General features: G+C 45.2%; 1 protein-coding gene across 1 annotated transcript in view; it reads right to left on the reverse strand.

Annotated features, from left to right (window-relative positions):
• The window catches only part of ADGRF5 (adhesion G protein-coupled receptor F5), a 78,233-nt gene that overhangs the window by 14,154 nt on the left and 46,617 nt on the right, over positions 1 to 17,462 (reverse strand). Inside the window, exons 11-16 of the mRNA XM_002919003.4 lie at positions 13,903 to 14,073; positions 11,551 to 11,760; positions 7,932 to 8,144; positions 5,857 to 6,012; positions 3,784 to 3,992; positions 1,452 to 1,631 (exon numbers count right to left, since the gene is read on the reverse strand). Of these exons, the coding sequence (XP_002919049.2) occupies positions 1,452 to 1,631; positions 3,784 to 3,992; positions 5,857 to 6,012; positions 7,932 to 8,144; positions 11,551 to 11,760; positions 13,903 to 14,073 (1,139 nt within the window). The remainder of the gene's footprint in view (positions 1 to 1,451; positions 1,632 to 3,783; positions 3,993 to 5,856; positions 6,013 to 7,931; positions 8,145 to 11,550; positions 11,761 to 13,902; positions 14,074 to 17,462) is intronic.

Here is a 17,462-nt window from a genome sequence, read left to right on the forward strand (position 1 = left end):
GATATTTTCCCAGCAAGGGTGAAGTTGTTTTGAAAGAACCTCTCCAGTGCTGAACACGAAAGGCATCATTCTTTTCTTTCTTTCTTTCTTTTTTTTTTCCTAAACATTTTTATTTTCGCTCCCATAAACTTGGGCTTGTCATTTTCCATTTGGGCTTTCTCTCAATACAATTTCTTTGCCCTCCTTTGCCTTGTTCTGTTCAATCTGAAACTATGAGTCAGGTAGTTTGTTGAACGGTAGTCCCCAAAAGAACATGTCCTAATACCCAGACCCTGTGAATGTGAACTTATTTGGGGAAAGGGTCTTTGTAGATGTAATTAAGGACCTTGAGAGGAAATCATCCCAGATTATGTAGGTGGGCCCTAAATCCAATGTCAAGTGTCCTTATGAGGGACAGAAGAGGAGAAGATAAATGGAGACGAGGAGGCCACGTGAAAACAAAGGCAGAGGGTATATTGAGGCAACCACAAACCGAAGAGTGCTGGAATACATGGAGCTGGAAGAGGCAGAGAAAGTCTCCCCCGGAGACGTGTGAAGGAACGTGGTCTGGCAGACACCTTAAATTCAGACTTTTAGCTTTGAGAACTCTGAGAGAGTAAGTTCCCGTCATGGTAAACCACCCAATGTGTGGTAATCCATTACATTCACCATAGCAGGGCCACATAACTTCCTTGGACCCTTGTTCCCCAGGGCGCTTGGCAGACGCCTCTGGCTGTGTTTGGCCACTGGGAAGCATTGGCAGGAGATGGAAGGGTGGGAGAAGAAGGAAGTTGAAATATACTTTCCTGCTACACACCGCAGTCACACCCTCGCCCCGCATACACACTTACTGTCTTCAGCACATCTTCGGTGATAGTTCTGTTGCTCTTACTAGTGATCCCTCCTCCAAGGCTTAGCTCCCCTTCTGCTGTAGGTGCACTCTTTCCTCTCCTTTCCGCTTTAGTCCCCAGGGTAGTATTGGCTTCTATTTTTTTTTTTTTCTTTTTATCCCCGGCTTTACCTCTGTAAGTATCCTTTTATTAAAGTTTCACCATTTGAACTCTTCATTTGAATTCTGGGTGACTCCTCTCAGAGCCCTGATTGCCTCAAAGTTCATGCTTAGTGTTAAATCACAGAGAATCCCACCTTGTACATATTCTGAAAACCTTTCATTCCTAGTTTTCTTAGAAAGCAGATAAGAACCCATTCTATTTTAATGAAAAGACTAAGATGGAGAATCACTAAAGAAATCTTTTTAAGATCCCCAGATGAATACTAGAAACACTCCCTGCGACCCTAAAAGCCATAGCTGTCAAAGCACAAAGCATGCTGTGTGACCCTAAAATCCAGAGTATTGCTCTGGAAAAGACAAAGAAGGAGCTGCAATGGGGAAGAGTTATGTTTCTTGATCACAAGTCCCAAGGGGTGAAAAGATAAGACTCAAAACTCCTATAAGGTCTAAACCAACTCACCGACATCATTTCTGAATTCACTTGGGTTGGAACTGTTGAGAGCAAGTCAAGGATGTTAATGATGGCTCCCAGGCTCCCAGGAAATGAGCTGACTTCATGTTTCACCTTGACTGTGCTAACAGAAAGATCCCTCAGGTATGTTGGAAGCTTCTTATCCTGACAGGGGCTCTTGGTCAAAGCCTAGTAAAACAAAAGCCAACATAAACAGACAAACAAAAAACTTGCCAGTCAGTCCAGTCATCAAATCCTGCTGATCTATCCATGATGAAAACCTCTTATATGTGGTTTCTTTTTTTCCTCCATTCCTATAAATATATTCTATAAGATAACTTATCTCTTAATTTAATCTCTGTGCTATTCAGAATAGAATAAGACCTCACACACAGAAGGGGAACAGTAAAACACATGTCAACCTAATGACTAGTTAAAGAAAAAGGAATGGAGATGTGATCCCTAGAGCACTGGATCAAAATTGTATAAAATTATCCCTTGATGGTCTGTACGGAAGCACATTTGCTACTCTGCTTTTTCTCATCACCTACTTTGCTGACCATTAGGGGGGTGACTCTCCATCCCAATTTTCCTGGGACGGTTCTGCTTTATATCTGTTGGCCCAGTGTAATTACTACCAGCGCCCTCTTTTATTTTCAAAATGTGTCCTGGTTTGGATGCTAAATTATATGGTCACCCTATCTATAATGATCACACTTCTGTTTCCCAATTAATCTAACCCCTACTTACAATTAAAGAATGAACTCCAACTCGACCTCCTCCATAAAGAACATTGATGAGTATTCCAACCCAGGGGAGTTTCTTCCTCTGACTCCCTAAGTGTTTGTTATTTTTTTAAAAAGATTTATTTATTTATCTTAGAGAGAGAGAGAGCAGGAGCAGGAAGGGGCAGAAGGAGAGAGACTCTCAAGCAGACTCTGTGTTCAGCGTTTAGCCCAATGTGGGGCTCGATCTTACGACCCTGAGATCAGGGGCAGAGCCGAAACCAAGAGTCAGATGCTTAACGGACTGTGCCAGCCAGGCGCTTCTGTGTTTGTTATTTACCTTACTTTACATTTGTGACATTTCTATCAATGTCATCTTGTGTTTTCATTTCAATATCTCTCCAATTAAATGATAAGCTCCTTGGCAATTTGAAACGTGTTATATTCCATCTGATATACTAGAATGCCTAACATAGTATAAATCATAAATTGGTACATAGTATGTATTCAATAAATATATGTTGAATGGATAAATCTGATAGACCAACAGGCCCCCTTTCCATTGAAAATGTACCTAGGTTTCTAGAATTGGGACCGTGGCCCAACGTTGAGTTCAAATTATAATATCTCTATCTTTCTTGATTAGGACAATTCTTATCACTGATGCAGCCTTCTTGAGGTCCAACTCAGAGGCCAAGTTTTTCAAGCAGAGCTTTCTGATTATCCTAAGCCAAACCAGTGTGTATAGAACTACCCAACTGGATTATGTCTTCTAGCAAATCACAGACTCTTCACCCTGACAGCACCTACAAAAATGTTTTGCACCTAGTAGGTATTTTAATGAATTTAGTGTAAGACAAGAGGAGAAACAGAAGATAATTAGATGAGACACAAATCAATATCACTTCTTTTCCTCAATTCCTCTTCCAAGGTGAGGGCATTTGGAACCACTTGTCTAACAATGTCGTTAACTGTAAGTCTCCCAGTTGCCTCGTCAGTATTTATTTATTGTAACTCACGGCATTTTAGGAGTCCCTACTCTCGACAACTTAAGTATGAGGTAACACTTATTTATTTTCATGAAAAGAAAGGAATATTCCCCTACCACGTGGCAGGAACCTCTCTTCTAGGTAAGAGAGGCAGGCTAGTTCCATCATTCGTAACTAAAGGTTACCTCTAAAGACGGAAGAAATCTCAGACCTATAAAAGCATGAAGCCCAAGCATTATTTTTTTTGCACCGATGGACGTTATTTTTTATGTATCCCTCTGCCTGAAAAGATTAGAGCTACTTGCTTGGTACCCAGATTATTCAAAGGAGAGTGCTAATGCGAGAGGATAATCCCACCCGCACCTTGGAGGTAAAAGAAACAAGGCACTGAGAAGTCAAGGTGAAGGTATACAGCTGGTCCCAGAGTAGAATACATATTTTGTTGTCTCCACATTTGTACTTAAGAAAAATATAAAGCATTTCTAGGATTGCATCTTCTCTGAAAATAAACACATAAAAGTAACTTCGGGTGCAACACAAACCGGTCCACGGCCCATTTGCTGAGAAATACGAAAAGCTAGACCGACCTCCACGCCAAGAGCTCCGAGTCAAAGATTTAAGGGTCACCTTGGCCAGCTGGAGCAGATTATTTATTGGGGCAGAGATGCAGTCATTTTTCTTCACCTCCCAGCGGGAGCCGACACATTTGTAAGTCATGGTCCCGCCAGTGGGACGTTCAGCGCCACTGGGCACGTTGGAGAACTGGCACAGTTTCTGGATGACTTTCCCGGGCTCCCCAACACCTATCGTGGGATCTCGGCACATGATCTTCTCTCCTGCATTGGAAACACGGGAATGAAAGGGACAATTTGAAAGGGGGAGAAAAGATAGTCAAAAGAGAATCAGGCCTAGCTGGAATGTGGCTGCCTGAATTCATTTTTCTCTTTAGTTTTGGTGACCTTTTCAGAGTTACCCACTTTCTTTATTTCGCCCCTGATTTTCCAAAGCCCCTTTTAGCGCTTTCGACACAAATCTGACTTTAACCTGCATTTGCTTTTCCTAACAGAATTTATTTCCTCTATGTTTCATCCCCACCTCCAATCCCTGGGAATCTTCTGCCTGTTGCCTGTAAAATCTAAGCCATGGAAAAATCATGAGAGCTTAATGTGTGCTCATCCAGATAAGAGATAATCAGGTTACCAGGAATCTCAGGAACAAAATGCCTCAACCCAAGGGATTCTCAACTCTGGTGTGTATTTGAATCATCTGGGGAGCTTGGAAAATAACCAATGTCCTGGTTCACTCCAGCCCAAATAAATAAGAACCCCTTGGGGCTGGGATTTAGGCGTTGGCTGTGTTTCTAACTTCCCCGGTGATTCCAACATGGAGCTAAGGCTGAGCAGCGCCGTCTTAATTCATATACATAATTAATAGTGGGAATTCCAGGTACCCGTGACCTGAATAGTCTAAGCAATATTTGTAAACATTTGATCCTTCTGCCTTCCCTTAGAGATGACTCTATTTCATGTCAACTCAAGACCAGACTTGAATGAGAAAATGACATTTGTTGCAGAATCTCTGATCTCCAGCGGACCTTGATTCTCCGATGATAAGATCCCTTTCTCACCAACTTACAAATTTAACATTAATTGAGTTCTTGGTCATTGTGTAAAATCTTGAAATATGTAAGTAATTTCTACTAGGAAAAGGAAGAGGAATCAGACCTGGTATGAGGAAAGAGAAGAATAAAGATAAATGAATAAAACGTTTCCGTGCCTGGGTGAAGAAGGCTGCATGGGGGACGTGAAGAAGTGGTCTTGGCTGCCCCCCGGAAGAGGTGTGCTTGGTAGGGTCAGGGAACAGTGACTCAGGGAGACAGGGAACACTAAATTGCTTCCAACTTTGGTGTCCAGGGCTCAGTTACCAATACATGAGGATTACCGCAAATCACTCAGTAAATCCAAACATGTGTGGTGATAGAGCCATGAATCCTTCGGATATCAGAGGTCCTATTACAGACAAGATTTCAGGGGGAGAGGATTGCTTCTAGTGGAAGCCCAGGACCATCCTTTATTCACTTGCCTCTCTGCTGCTCCTGAGGAGTGCTCTGGGCTACGGGCTATTACAGAAATGGCCATAAACCATGAGCTCCTACCTTGAAAGTATTACGCGGGGGGGATATTGGCTCAGTGATGACAAAGGATGGGAAAGACGGTTGCCTATTTTTTAGACTGGTTCTTTTCATGAAGGCCTGTCTAATGGGGACACCCTTCCTTTGCTGAAACCTCAAAGGGGTCTCAGCCCCGCAAAGACACTATGCACTGTCCAGTCCAGTGCTTTGTCTCCCAGACTCTGCTGAGGGCTTCATCTGCAAGACTTTCTCCATCACTTCCTCCCCACTCTCACCAGCAGAGTGAAACCTGGCAGCCTCTTCTGCCTGCCCACACGGTCTCTAGTACAACCCTTACCACACTAGATGTGATCACATTTTTTATCACACCCATCTTTCCCCTACACCTGAGGCTAGTCCCCATGGCTTAGTTGTTATTTTGTTTTTCCAGGCCCTCCACCCTTAGCCCAAGGCTTGCCACATGAAGATGTCCAACATCTCTGTACTGAATGGATGAATGAGGGAGCGAATGAATAAATGAATCCCTGCTCATGACTATCGCATTTAAAAAAAAATTCAGATGCTCTTACCAGGCACCAGGTTCAGCTTCATAGATGAGCTCTGGACTGAATGATTAGCGGCATTGGTGAAGTGACAAAATATGTCCAGCTTTTTTGGACACCAGGAAACTGAGCTTGCCATGAAATTGTATTTGTAACACACTTGCTTTCCATTAACTTCTTTTTCTGAGATAGAATTATTGAAAGAATCAAGTCACAAGATGAGTTTCCAAAGCACACATTTTGTTAAAATGATCCAAACTTTCCCAAGGCATGTGCCACATTCATTTCTGATGTGGTTTTAAAAATGCCCCAGCCTAGAAGTAAGTCAGCCCACACTTCCACGGTACTCGCCTAAATTTTACCTCCACCATTCATGACGCCATATCTGTGCCCAATGAGTTTGAACAATGAGAACGCCTTGCAGCATCCTTCTGCTCCCTCTGCCTATCCAAATCCTGTCATGCCCTGTGCATTTCCCCTGTCCTGCCTTCAGCACATTGGTTTAGCGTCACCTCTTTATGGGTCTGTCTCCTCCATTAGACCATAATGTCTTGGAGAGAAGGTACCTGGTCTTATTTATCATTGTATCTCCCAATGCCTAGCTCAGTATTTGGCCCATAGGGAGCACTGAATGCATGCATGTTGAACATGGAATGTTGAAATGCTTAAACACTCCAGTACCCGGACGGATTCTGTATCCTCCTATCACACAGCCTTCTCTAAATTCTCATCTCTGCTGGGTCCTGCTTTTCTGAATTTTCAGTGTTCTTCCAATCTGCATTGCTCATTTTGGAAATTTAACATTATATGGATCATCCTTTATGACATGAACACTTCCTGCTAGATGGTAATACATGTGCCCCAACTCTAGTGTCCCCTTTTTATTGCCTACTGTGCTGTTTTGCAGTGAGTGTGTCCCCACGAATGGTTGTTCAAAGAATGAATGACCTTGTAAATCCCTAATGAAAGTGTCTCTGTTTTGAGATTTAGGGTTGTGGGCTCATATTTGGTTGACCTTAATCTGTAGGAATCCTGAGGTTTTCTGGATTGAGGGTACATTCTGCCTTAGAAGATTTTAATTTTTTTTTTCGCCAGGTACCATTGGGTGCTACCCATGGACCACTTTATGTTAGTTACTCCTCAGCTTGGAGTTCCCAGGCCACAGAGGCAGAATAAATTCAAACTCAAACCTGAGTGAGAGCAGGACAGTTGTAATTCTCAGGGGAAATTTTTGCCCACCCAGAGATGAAGCCAACATCTTATCTCTGGCAGACAAATTTCGTTTTTCTGCTTATCTTCTTCCCGAGTGAGCGTGTCACACTTTGAGGGTCCTGACAGTGTGTTGGTGACATGGGGTGTCTTAGTCACTGCATAGGGAGCAAGGGGTTTCTTTCACACCCTTCAGAGCCTTAAAACCCAAGGTTCTGTGTCGCCTCGGTGTCTCAGTTGGTTAAGCGTCTGACTTCAGCTCAGGTCATGATCAAGGTCCTGGGATTGAACCCTATGTCAGGCTCCCTGCTAAGCTGGGGGTCTGCTTCTTCCTCTCCCCCCCTCTCTCGGATAAATAAATAAAACCTTAAAAAAACAAAACAAAACAACACCCAGGTTTCTGAGTCTCTCAAACTGACTGATGCCCTCAGAGAAGCCCCAGCAGTAGCTAAAGCATTTCTATTTTGCTTTTTCTTCATGTTTTTGGCCCTTGGTTATTTCTCTCACTTTATTGGATGCTCAGCCGTGCATTTAAAAGGATTTTTGTGGTGCTTTTAAAGCATGCTGACTCATAGCACGGAGGGAGGGGCCACCAGAGTACCTGATGCATTGAGGAAGCTGAAGGCCTGTGAAGATGTCTTAACACTGTCTTCAACAACCTCCATCAAAACCCATGGGCTCCACCCTCACAGACCCTCAAATTCTGCCACAAACCCACAAGCCACGGGCTACACAGCAAAACAGAAGGTAAAAAGTTTCATGAGTTCCCCTCTGTTACATTCTCTCTCTCTGACACAATCCTCGTGTCTCTTTGCCTCTCTTTTAAGAGGAAATTTTGAGACTCCACATGAATGAAATAATGTGTCCTCGCCATGCAGCAATTAGTGTCTTACCTGCAAGAAAGGATAAGGAATCCATTCGGAAAGTTACTTTGTAATCTTTGTCCTCCTTAATGCAGCACCTGAAGTGACGGGAACCTTTGCACGGAACGGTAGCCTCCAGGGGATCCACCAAGATGTCCGGCTCTAGAGGCAGTGGGTGAACGGTCACATCCTTCATCGCGACACTGTACGAATTCTTATGTCTAAATATGCAGTGATAGGTTCCTGTGTGAAAGGAAACAAAAATGAGATGGAATGTGATCACTGCTCCAAAAAAGCGTTGGCTGGGAAGGTTAAGAAGAGGCTGACTTTTCTCTGTCAAGTACGGGCAAGGGCACATCACATCTTCCTGGACACTGGACAAGAAAATGTTTGATCAACTCTCCTCCTGGGTTCTCTATGTATTTGAAGGACTAACCCATCGCCTAAATATTCACTTACTTTTAAATAAAATTAAGTGGCTTATCTAAAGTTATACAGCCTGTAAGGGGTGGAATCACATTTCTTTCTTTTTTTTTTTTTTAAGATTTACTTATTTATTTAACTAATCTCTACATCCTGTGTGGGGCTCAAACTCAGGACCCCGAGATCAACAGTTGCATGCTCTACCAACTGAGCCAGCCAGGTGCCCCTGGAACTGCATTTCCAACCAGATTCCCATACCTACTCCAAGACTCTTTCATTATGGGAATTTTGGTGTGTGCTGGGCTGAGGAGTTCTTCAAAGATAGCTGTCAGCCAGATGGAGCTCTGTGGTGGCGTGATGTCCCTTCACCCCACCTGTGAGTGAGTAGGCATTCTGGTTCCAGGGCACTGTGACACCACCAGAGTGTGGAGGGGATAGGCTGAAATCCTTGGGAGAGCTTCCCCTGTGGACCCTGAAGCTGGATGTCGGATGTCTGACTCCTATCTAGAAAAGTCTAAAGACAAGAGGCTGGCTGGCCTTTCTGGAGGACAGAAGGAAGGGGGCAGCAAGAGTGGCCTGTGCAGCCCATTCTGGGTGAGGCAGAGTGGGCTGAGCATGCCCATTGGGGCGAGCTTCTAGAAAGGACCTTCTCCCAGTGGACTTCATGCCAGGGTGTGTCGAAGGATGAGCCACTACCTGAACAGCTGCCGTGGGGACAGTACAGGGACATTATAACAGCACCTACAGTTGAGTAAGACCCTTTGACCTTCTTCACATTCCTTCTCTTTGCCCCAACTCTGGAGGACCAGAGCTGCAACCTAGCCAGAGGGAAAACAGGAAGAACAAGGACAGAGAACAACCCCCCTTCTATTTCTGTTGGGAGGAAGGGAAATGTAAATTCAATATAAAATAAAAGTGTAGTTAATTTAGATGAGAACAGATTTTTTTTTTAGTACCCGAGTATGGGACTCAAATAGTTTATGCTCTTGGAAAAGCTCCTCCTCGGTTACGGCTCCTCAGGAGGAAAGAGCAATTGGACAGTGTAGGTGTAAGCTCAGCCCTGAAGAAAAAGACTCCGTCTCCTGACTGTGCACTCCCAGGGCCAGCCACACAGTGACTAGCTGTCTCTACAACGTTGCCTAGGCCTTACATGAACAAATAAGGACCTGGGACTTGTAGAGCCCGGACTGATTAGACTTACAGTTAATGAAAGGCTTCAGAGTGGAGTGGTCAAGGGCTGGCCAGACAGGCTCTGTTTCTCCGTGGCTCTGCCATTTACCAGATGTATAACCCCAGATATTTTATTTACCCTCACTGGGCCTCAGTTTCTTCATCTGTAAAATGGGGACACCAGTAACACTGTCCTCTAGGTTTATTGTTTTTGTTTTTTAAGTTATTTTTATTTATTTATTTGTCAGAGAGAGTGAGGGCACAAGCAGAGGGAGAAGCAGGCTCCCCGCTGAGCAAGGACCCCAAAGTGGGGCTCGATCCCAGGACCATGGGATCATGACCTGAGCCTGAGCCGAAGGTGCTTAACCAACTGAGCCACCCAGGCATCCCCTAGGATTATTGTTTTAAATGAACTAATCCACTCAAACACTTAGCAGAGGGCCTATCACATATGAAGGGCTCAATGCATGTCAGCTATTATATCAAATTCTCTTTTTTTCCCTCCAAATCGTTGCATTTCTTTCCAACATGAATAACATGTAGAGATAAATATGAAAAGCAAATGTTCCTTTCTTTGGAACCAGACATATAAATCTTTTACCTAGATTTTTTTTTTTTAACAATAGGGTGAAAAACTCCTAAAAGTCTGGTAAAACTACTTTTAAAAACAATCCTCTTGGCCTCTGGGTGGCTCAGTCAGTTAAGCATCCGGCTCTTGGTTTTGGCTCAGGTCACCACCTGAGATGGAACCTGGCATAGGGTTCCCTGCTCAGTGGGGAGTCTGTTTGGAATTCTCTCTCCCTTTCCCTGCCCCTTCCACTTGTGCTCTGTCTCTCTGTCTAAAATCAATCAATCAATCAATCAATAAATAAATCTTTAAAAATAAACAGCAGGGGCGCCTGGGTAGCGCAGTTGTTGTCTGCCTTTGGCTCAGGGCATGATCCCGGCGTTCTGGGATCGAGCCCCACATCAGGCTCCTCTGCTATGANAGATGGAACCTGGCATAGGGTTCCCTGCTCAGTGGGGAGTCTGTTTGGAATTCTCTCTCCCTTTCCCTGCCCCTTCCACTTGTGCTCTGTCTCTCTGTCTAAAATCAATCAATCAATAAATAAATAAATAAATCTTTAAAAATAAACAGCAGGGGCGCCTGGGTAGCACAGTTGTTGTCTGCCTTTGGCTCAGGGCGTGATCCTGGCGTTCTGGGATCGAGCCCCACATCAGGCTCCTCTGCTGGGAGCCTGCCTCTTCCTCTCCCACTCCCCCTGCTTGTGTTCCCTCTCTCGCTGGCTGTCTCTCTCTCTGTCAAATAAATAAATAAAATCTTTTAAAAAAAATAAATAAANTAATAATCCAGGGGTGCCTGGGTGGCACAGCGGTTAAGCATCTGCCTTCGGCTCAGGGCGTGAACCCGGCGTTATGGGATCGAGCCCCACATCAGGCTCTTCTGCTATGAGCCTGCTTCTTCCTCTCCCACTCCCCCACTCCCCCTGCTTGTGTTCCCTCTCTCGCTGGCTGTCTCTCTGTCAAATAAANATAAACAGCAGGGGCGCCTGGGTAGCACAGTTGTTGTCTGCCTTTGGCTCAGGGCGTGATCCTGGCGTTCTGGGATCGAGCCCCACATCAGGCTCCTCTGCTGGGAGCCTGCCTCTTCCTCTCCCACTCCCCCTGCTTGTGTTCCCTCTCTCGCTGGCTGTCTCTCTCTCTGTCAAATAAATAAATAAAATCTTTTAAAAAAAATAAATAAAAATAAACAGCAAAACAACCCTCTTAACTTCACGGCAGGAGCACAGGCTCTTGAACTGAGAGCCCCGTTGCGTCCTGACTCTGCACCTTGAGATGGAGGATCCTAAGAGCATTTGTCATTCTCTCTGAGCCTCTGTTTCCACATCTGTACAGTGGAGATTGCGACATCTCTCCCTAAAGAGCTCTTGCGTGAAGTGTGGTGGCGCAGGCATGTCCCAGGACAGCCCCTCCAGGGACGGTCCCTCTTACAGGGTGTTCCCAGGGGTCCCAGGGCAGCACGGCTGCAGAGAAGGGTCTGGGGTCTCGCACCCACCGTTCCACTCCCGGGTCGCAGTCTTCACTGTCAGCACCGACTCTGTTCCAGCAGCAGACCTCCTCGTGGTATAAAACTTTTGGTATATTTTAATTCCAGCAGAAGTGTTCCAGGACACCTCATCATAGTTACTCACATCGCTGATGCACTTTATGGAAAAGTTTTGTCCCTCAGAAACAGAAATTGGGTCCGGGGTTATTGTTAGGTTGGCTGAAAGAATGCACACAAAACAGACAAAAGAAAAACCAACAACAAGCACAAGGTTTAGTCTTTCTGGTGACATCGACACACGAGTGAAATTTAAGACAGAGGCAGAGAGCATGGGCCATCCTGACTCCACCGGTGTCAATGCGGGATGGGTACCTTGCGGCTCCTGGGCTTTCTTTGATTCTAGGCTGTTCCCGGTGGTGTTCTGAACTGTACTCATTTCCATCTCCTGCCTTGGAAACTCGTGCACTTCCCCTTTGTGGCTGGAATTATCTCCTGATGATCGGCAGGGCAAAAGGTGGCAAACTTAGGGCTGTTGACTTAACCCAAGCTCCCCTCCAACCTCTTCCATGCCAAATGGCTCTGTTCTTGTAACTACGCCATTCTCAACTCTTTTAAAACACATTTTTTAAATAATACCAAGTTGTATTTTAACTTCTCTCTTTCTATACTCTTCTTTGTCAAAGTGTGAATCCCTCAAGAGCAGGACTCTGGTTTCTGTGTCTTTGCATCCCCAGGACTTAGCACTGACTATAGTACACAGTCAACACTTACTAAGCTGAAGAGTGGTTTCTGGAACAGCATTTAAAGTAGAGGGATCATAGAACTTATTGCCCAAATGATTATACCAGGCCTGTCGCAGGCAAAGTGGGAGGGGTAGGTACCCTAACTACAAGTCTCTCTGCTTTTACTCCTCCTTATGAGAATGCCCTCATGCATTCATGAGGAATTTTTCATCAAAAATGTTAACAAGACCCTTACAAAAGTAAAAGCTTATAGGAACAGTCAACTTTTTTTTTTTTTTGCCTCTGTTCTATCTTTCCACCCCTCTTTGAGCATGTCATTGACATTTCAAAATGCCATTCCCTTTTATCTTCTAGTGGTGAACAGTTTCATGCCTTGAGCCCACTGACACCAGCCTGTTTTTCCCATCAGTGTAAAATCTTGCTCTTGTCACCATCAAAAGAACTCAGGCCTTCGCCTAGGGCCCTTTAGAAGCTGGGATCCCGACATTCAGATACAGTCCCGCAGGCACATCAGCATGGATGGCTGTGTCCCTCCAATGGGCCTCACTGGCTGTAGGGACCTGGTGTGGAGCTGTCTCTGTAAGGCTCGGCACTTTCTGTGAGTGGAACAGGAGAGGCTCGTGGAACCCTGAATCTGGTTCTCTTGAGCCTCACACGAGGTCCGAACTACCAGACCAGTGGTTTCAGTGAAGGCTAGACATGTTTCTATGACAACCAAAAGCCCACCTGATCAAAACAACACTTGACGTGGTAACTACTCTCACTATAGAAAGCTGCAAATTACACAAAAGACCCACGAACTCGTCTATAGCGATGATGTTTTCAGATAAGTATCATCTTGATCTTTGTAAAAATGCTACGTCCCTAGAGCAGCAGGTGTGGACAAGAGTCATTAGTAGTGTTGATATTAACCTTTTCTCCTGATTGTTCGAGAGGGTCTGATGATTGCTCTAAGTAGTTCGTTTTTTGTAAGATGGGGAGAAAAACAAGTGTGACTGCCCCATTTTTGCAGACAGGGGTGAAGTTAGAATGCTTTATTACATAAGGAGAAGAAGTGACACTTAAGGGGCCTAACTCAGTTGAAAGCCTTTACTCAAAAGACTAAAAAAACACTCAGGACAACTGTAAAATGACCACAAAGTATCAGAGATGATTAAAGCTTCCCACAGCGTTCTCTCCAGAATAGGCGGAGTGGGAGAGGAGGGATGACAGAGCAGGTCTTCACCTGCTGGTGGTAGGCCATGAGCCAGGCTACTGGCAAACAAGGGACGGAGGACGGAATCACGGGAGGAAAGGGGAAAATCTGGGACACTACCCTTGTCATAAATTCAATGATTAAACAGAAATAATCTGAGTGTGAAACTCTCCTTTCCAGTCCCTTCCTGCCTTCTCAGTGCCAGGCCGACCTTTCCTTCCCCGCAGCCCTGGGTTTCCAGCCCTATCCTTCTTTCTTCTAAAGACTTCATCTGAATTCAAATGGGAGAGAGGGACATCTCCCTCTGTCTCCTTCTTGTGATTTACCCCAAGCACATTCCCACCAGCTCATAGATATTCCCAGGGGATTGACAGCCCTTGGCTTGAGGGGCAAGGCTAAAGATCCCAGTGAAGGAGTCCTTACCCACAGAGGTGAATGTCACTTCTATGTTCTTACTGCCTCTGGCTCCGTAGGTGCTGACGAACTCGCACACATAGATGACCGTCGTTCCAGCCAACCCGCTGGGACACTGAGTTCCGTCTGCCCTGAAGGTGTATCTGCTGCAGCCGGACTCCAGGTCAGTTTCAGGGCTGCCTGCAGTGACATAAGCAGTGCTTTCGCTGTCACGGTTGGCTGACTCTTCGATTTAGGGGCAAAGAGGCCCAATCAGTGAAAAGGAGTTATTATTTAAACCAGATTTCTTCTTTTGGAGAGAGAGGATTGTACGGTGGTTAGGTCTGCAGACTTGGGAGCCACCACTTACTAGCGGGGTAGGGCTGAAAAAGTCACTCAACTGCTCTGTGCTTCAGTTTCTCCAGATGGGAAATGGGGACGACTCATCATAGCTATGGCCCTGGATCGTAGTCAGGTCAAATGAGTTCATATACAGAAACACTTAGAACAGCACCCAGTCAGGGCCTGCCCTTCACACAGACCATTAGTGATGGTCACTGGGGTAGGAAAAATTAAAAATTAAAAAGAGAGAGAGAGAAGTAAGATGTTTGGATATGATTTCAACTGCAAGGAAAAAAGATGTCAGATTATTTAGACCATTATTATTGGAAGGAGAAAGAAGCCTGGAACATCTGATATTCATCTCATTTGAGAAATGTTTCATTGCAACTTGTTCCCTCTTATTAGTGCATCTTTTCCAGCCTTGGCTGGATGATCAATGATGTTTGAAATATTTTGACTGTTATGTAACCAGCTTTCTTCCCCAGTCCTCACACACCGATTTCCACCTTGCTGCACTTGATTGGATGAGCTCCTGGCTCAGAGGCACAGGCTTCATCTCTAAGGCTCACCTCACCACTTGTTTTTTTAAAACCCACTTCTTCCACCTTTTCTGGGACCTTATTCCATCCTTTATCTTTCCTCTCCCTTGTGACTTTAATTTTCCCTTGTGTTCTTTCATATCAGCTGTCAGACCTACCCAAGCCTTTCCTTCCCAGAACAATCCTTCTCTAATCTAAAAGCTCCTCTAGCCACAACTGCCTTTTCTTCCCCTCTCCCTACCATGTGGGTCTATATTCGCCACCTATGGGCTTTCACTTCCATCAAACCAATGCGATTTGCCTTTTCACCCCTAAGAGCCACCGCAAGTGTTCCTGTAAGACCAACTATGATGTCCTCTCTTCCATATCCAGTGGTTTCTTCTCATGCTCCCCGGACAGCAGCATCCCTTTCCATGGGCCACCTTCGTTATGGCTTGGCTTCCTCGATTCCATAAGGTCTCTCCTGCTTCTCCTCTCCTCATCCCTCCTTCTGGGTCTCCTTCCCAGGCTCTTTTCCTTCTCTTCCCTTCTCCAATGTCAATAGTCCCTTTCCCCAAGCATTGTGATAGTCACACTTTCCTTAGTTTTTTCCCCACTCTCTCACTAGACAATCTCATTCACATCCATGGCTCCTTTAGATCCTATGTCTGGAGGGCTCCTGACTCTATCTGTAAGAGGAACACTCTCGTTGGAAACTCTAGAAGCAAATTCCCAAGTGTCGAGTTCACAACTTAGGTACCTCCAATTCAACACGTTCAGTGAAGAATCACCCTTTCTTCTCCCCGGACAAAGGCTTCACGTTTTCTGTTTCTCCTCTTGCCACTGGCAGCTCCCAGAATTAAGTCTCAAAGTCATCTTGAACCACTTGCGTTTCCTCACATTCCACTTCCACTCAGCTGTAAAAGTCTTCTGGTTTATTCCTCTGAAACATCTCAGCACTGGGTTACTCACTCCAACCCATGGTCACTTGCCCAGACCCCATTTTCTGTTATCTGCCAATTATACCTGACTATAACTGGATCTTTATTTTCAGTTGTGTACCCCTTCGATCTATTGGCTACATACCTTAAAAACTGTTTTTCTAAAGTTCAGCTCTGATCACCTGACCTCTCTCCTTTCACCTTTAAATCTTACCATGGTGTACAAAACAAGATAGACTGTCGATAGTAGGGTACGTGTATTTATTCAATGTCTATCTCCCTCTCTACCCTTTATATCATTCTATACCCTCCTCTTAAAAAACACATCATGTCCTGAGCCTTCGGCGTTTGCTATAGCTTCATGCCCTCATGGCTGTGTTCACACGTGGAACATTCTCCTTCCTTCTTTCTCCCATTGATGCTTACTTCTCTTTAGAGGCCCAGATTTACTGTCAAACTGATGTACAAGACGGTGAGTTTTCAGAATGAATAATATAAAGAGATGTACAGAAAAAATGATAATGCAGGGCGCCTGGGTGGCATAGCGGTTAAGCGTCTGCCTTCGGCTCAGGGCGTGATCCCGGCGTTATGGGATCGAGCCCCACATCAGGCTCTTCTGCTATGAGCCTGCTTCTTCCTCTCTCACTCCCCCTGCTTGTGTTCCCTCTCTCGCTGGCTGTCTCTATCTATGTCGAATAAATAAATAAAATCTTTAAAAAAAAAAAAGAAAAGAAAAAATGATAATGTGGAGTAGAGAGGAAGCCTCTAAACCACTAACTCCATTACGGAGGTTGAAGGAGGGGGGTTTTCTTTGGGAGACTTGGGAAGATTTCAGAGAGGAATGGAGGTTTGCTCTAGGTCTTGAAAGACAGAAATGGTGGCTGGGGTGTTCTGGGGTGCGGTTGTAGTGCGAATCATNGGGGTGTTCTGGGGTGCGGTTGTAGTGCGAATCATAACTCCTCAGAGAATGTGGTGTTCCAGTCGCCTGCTTCAGGAGCTGGGGCTGAGTGGGGGGCGGGTGGTAAAAAGCCCCTAATCCCGTCCATAACTCAAGTGGCTCCACGATGGTCTGCTATGCTTATCAGACATACGGTTCTCAACCAGGAGTGGTTTTGCCTTCCTGGGGGACATTTGGCATTGTTCATAGACAGTTTTGAGTGTTACAAATGGGCTTCTACTGATATCTAGTGAGCAGAGGCCAAGGATGCTGATAAACATTCCACAAGGCCCAGAACAGCTCCCCTCAGCAAAGAATTATCCAACCCGGAATGGCACTAGTCCTGAGGTTGAGAAACCCTGCATCACACAACCATACAAGATTTTGCTTCAAGAAAGAGTCTGCAGTGAAGTCAGAAAACCACTGGCGTGAACAAAAGCACAGAATCTGTGGCTTGCTGGTCAGGCGACAAACAGCAGGGGGTGGGGGAACAGGGGAGCTGCGTTGTTCCGTAGAGCGGACACCTGAAGGTCCAGAAAGGCTCCAAAGAGACGGTAAACTCAGAAAACAAAAGCAGGAGTCCTGATTGGTAGCATTCACGTTTTACTTCATCTAGTCACCCAGCACCCCGGTACCCCAGGGTTCTGCCCCTCAGGTCCTGCTCTAGAAAGTACTGAATGCAGCTAGTAAGTCGGTGTTGGGCTTTCTGGGGAAGAGATGGCATGTGATCACAAGTTCGCTTCTCAAGGCTAGATACCCTCCACAGAAGATTTGCCACCATAGTGAGGAAAAGTGGGGGATGGGTTTTAAAGCTATTGTCATTACCAGAAAACAGTTCTTGTGGCAGACTCC

Source organism: Ailuropoda melanoleuca, chromosome 19, assembly GCF_002007445.2.
Source record: "Ailuropoda melanoleuca isolate Jingjing chromosome 19, ASM200744v2, whole genome shotgun sequence".
NCBI classification, from domain to species: Eukaryota; Metazoa; Chordata; class Mammalia; order Carnivora; family Ursidae; genus Ailuropoda; species Ailuropoda melanoleuca.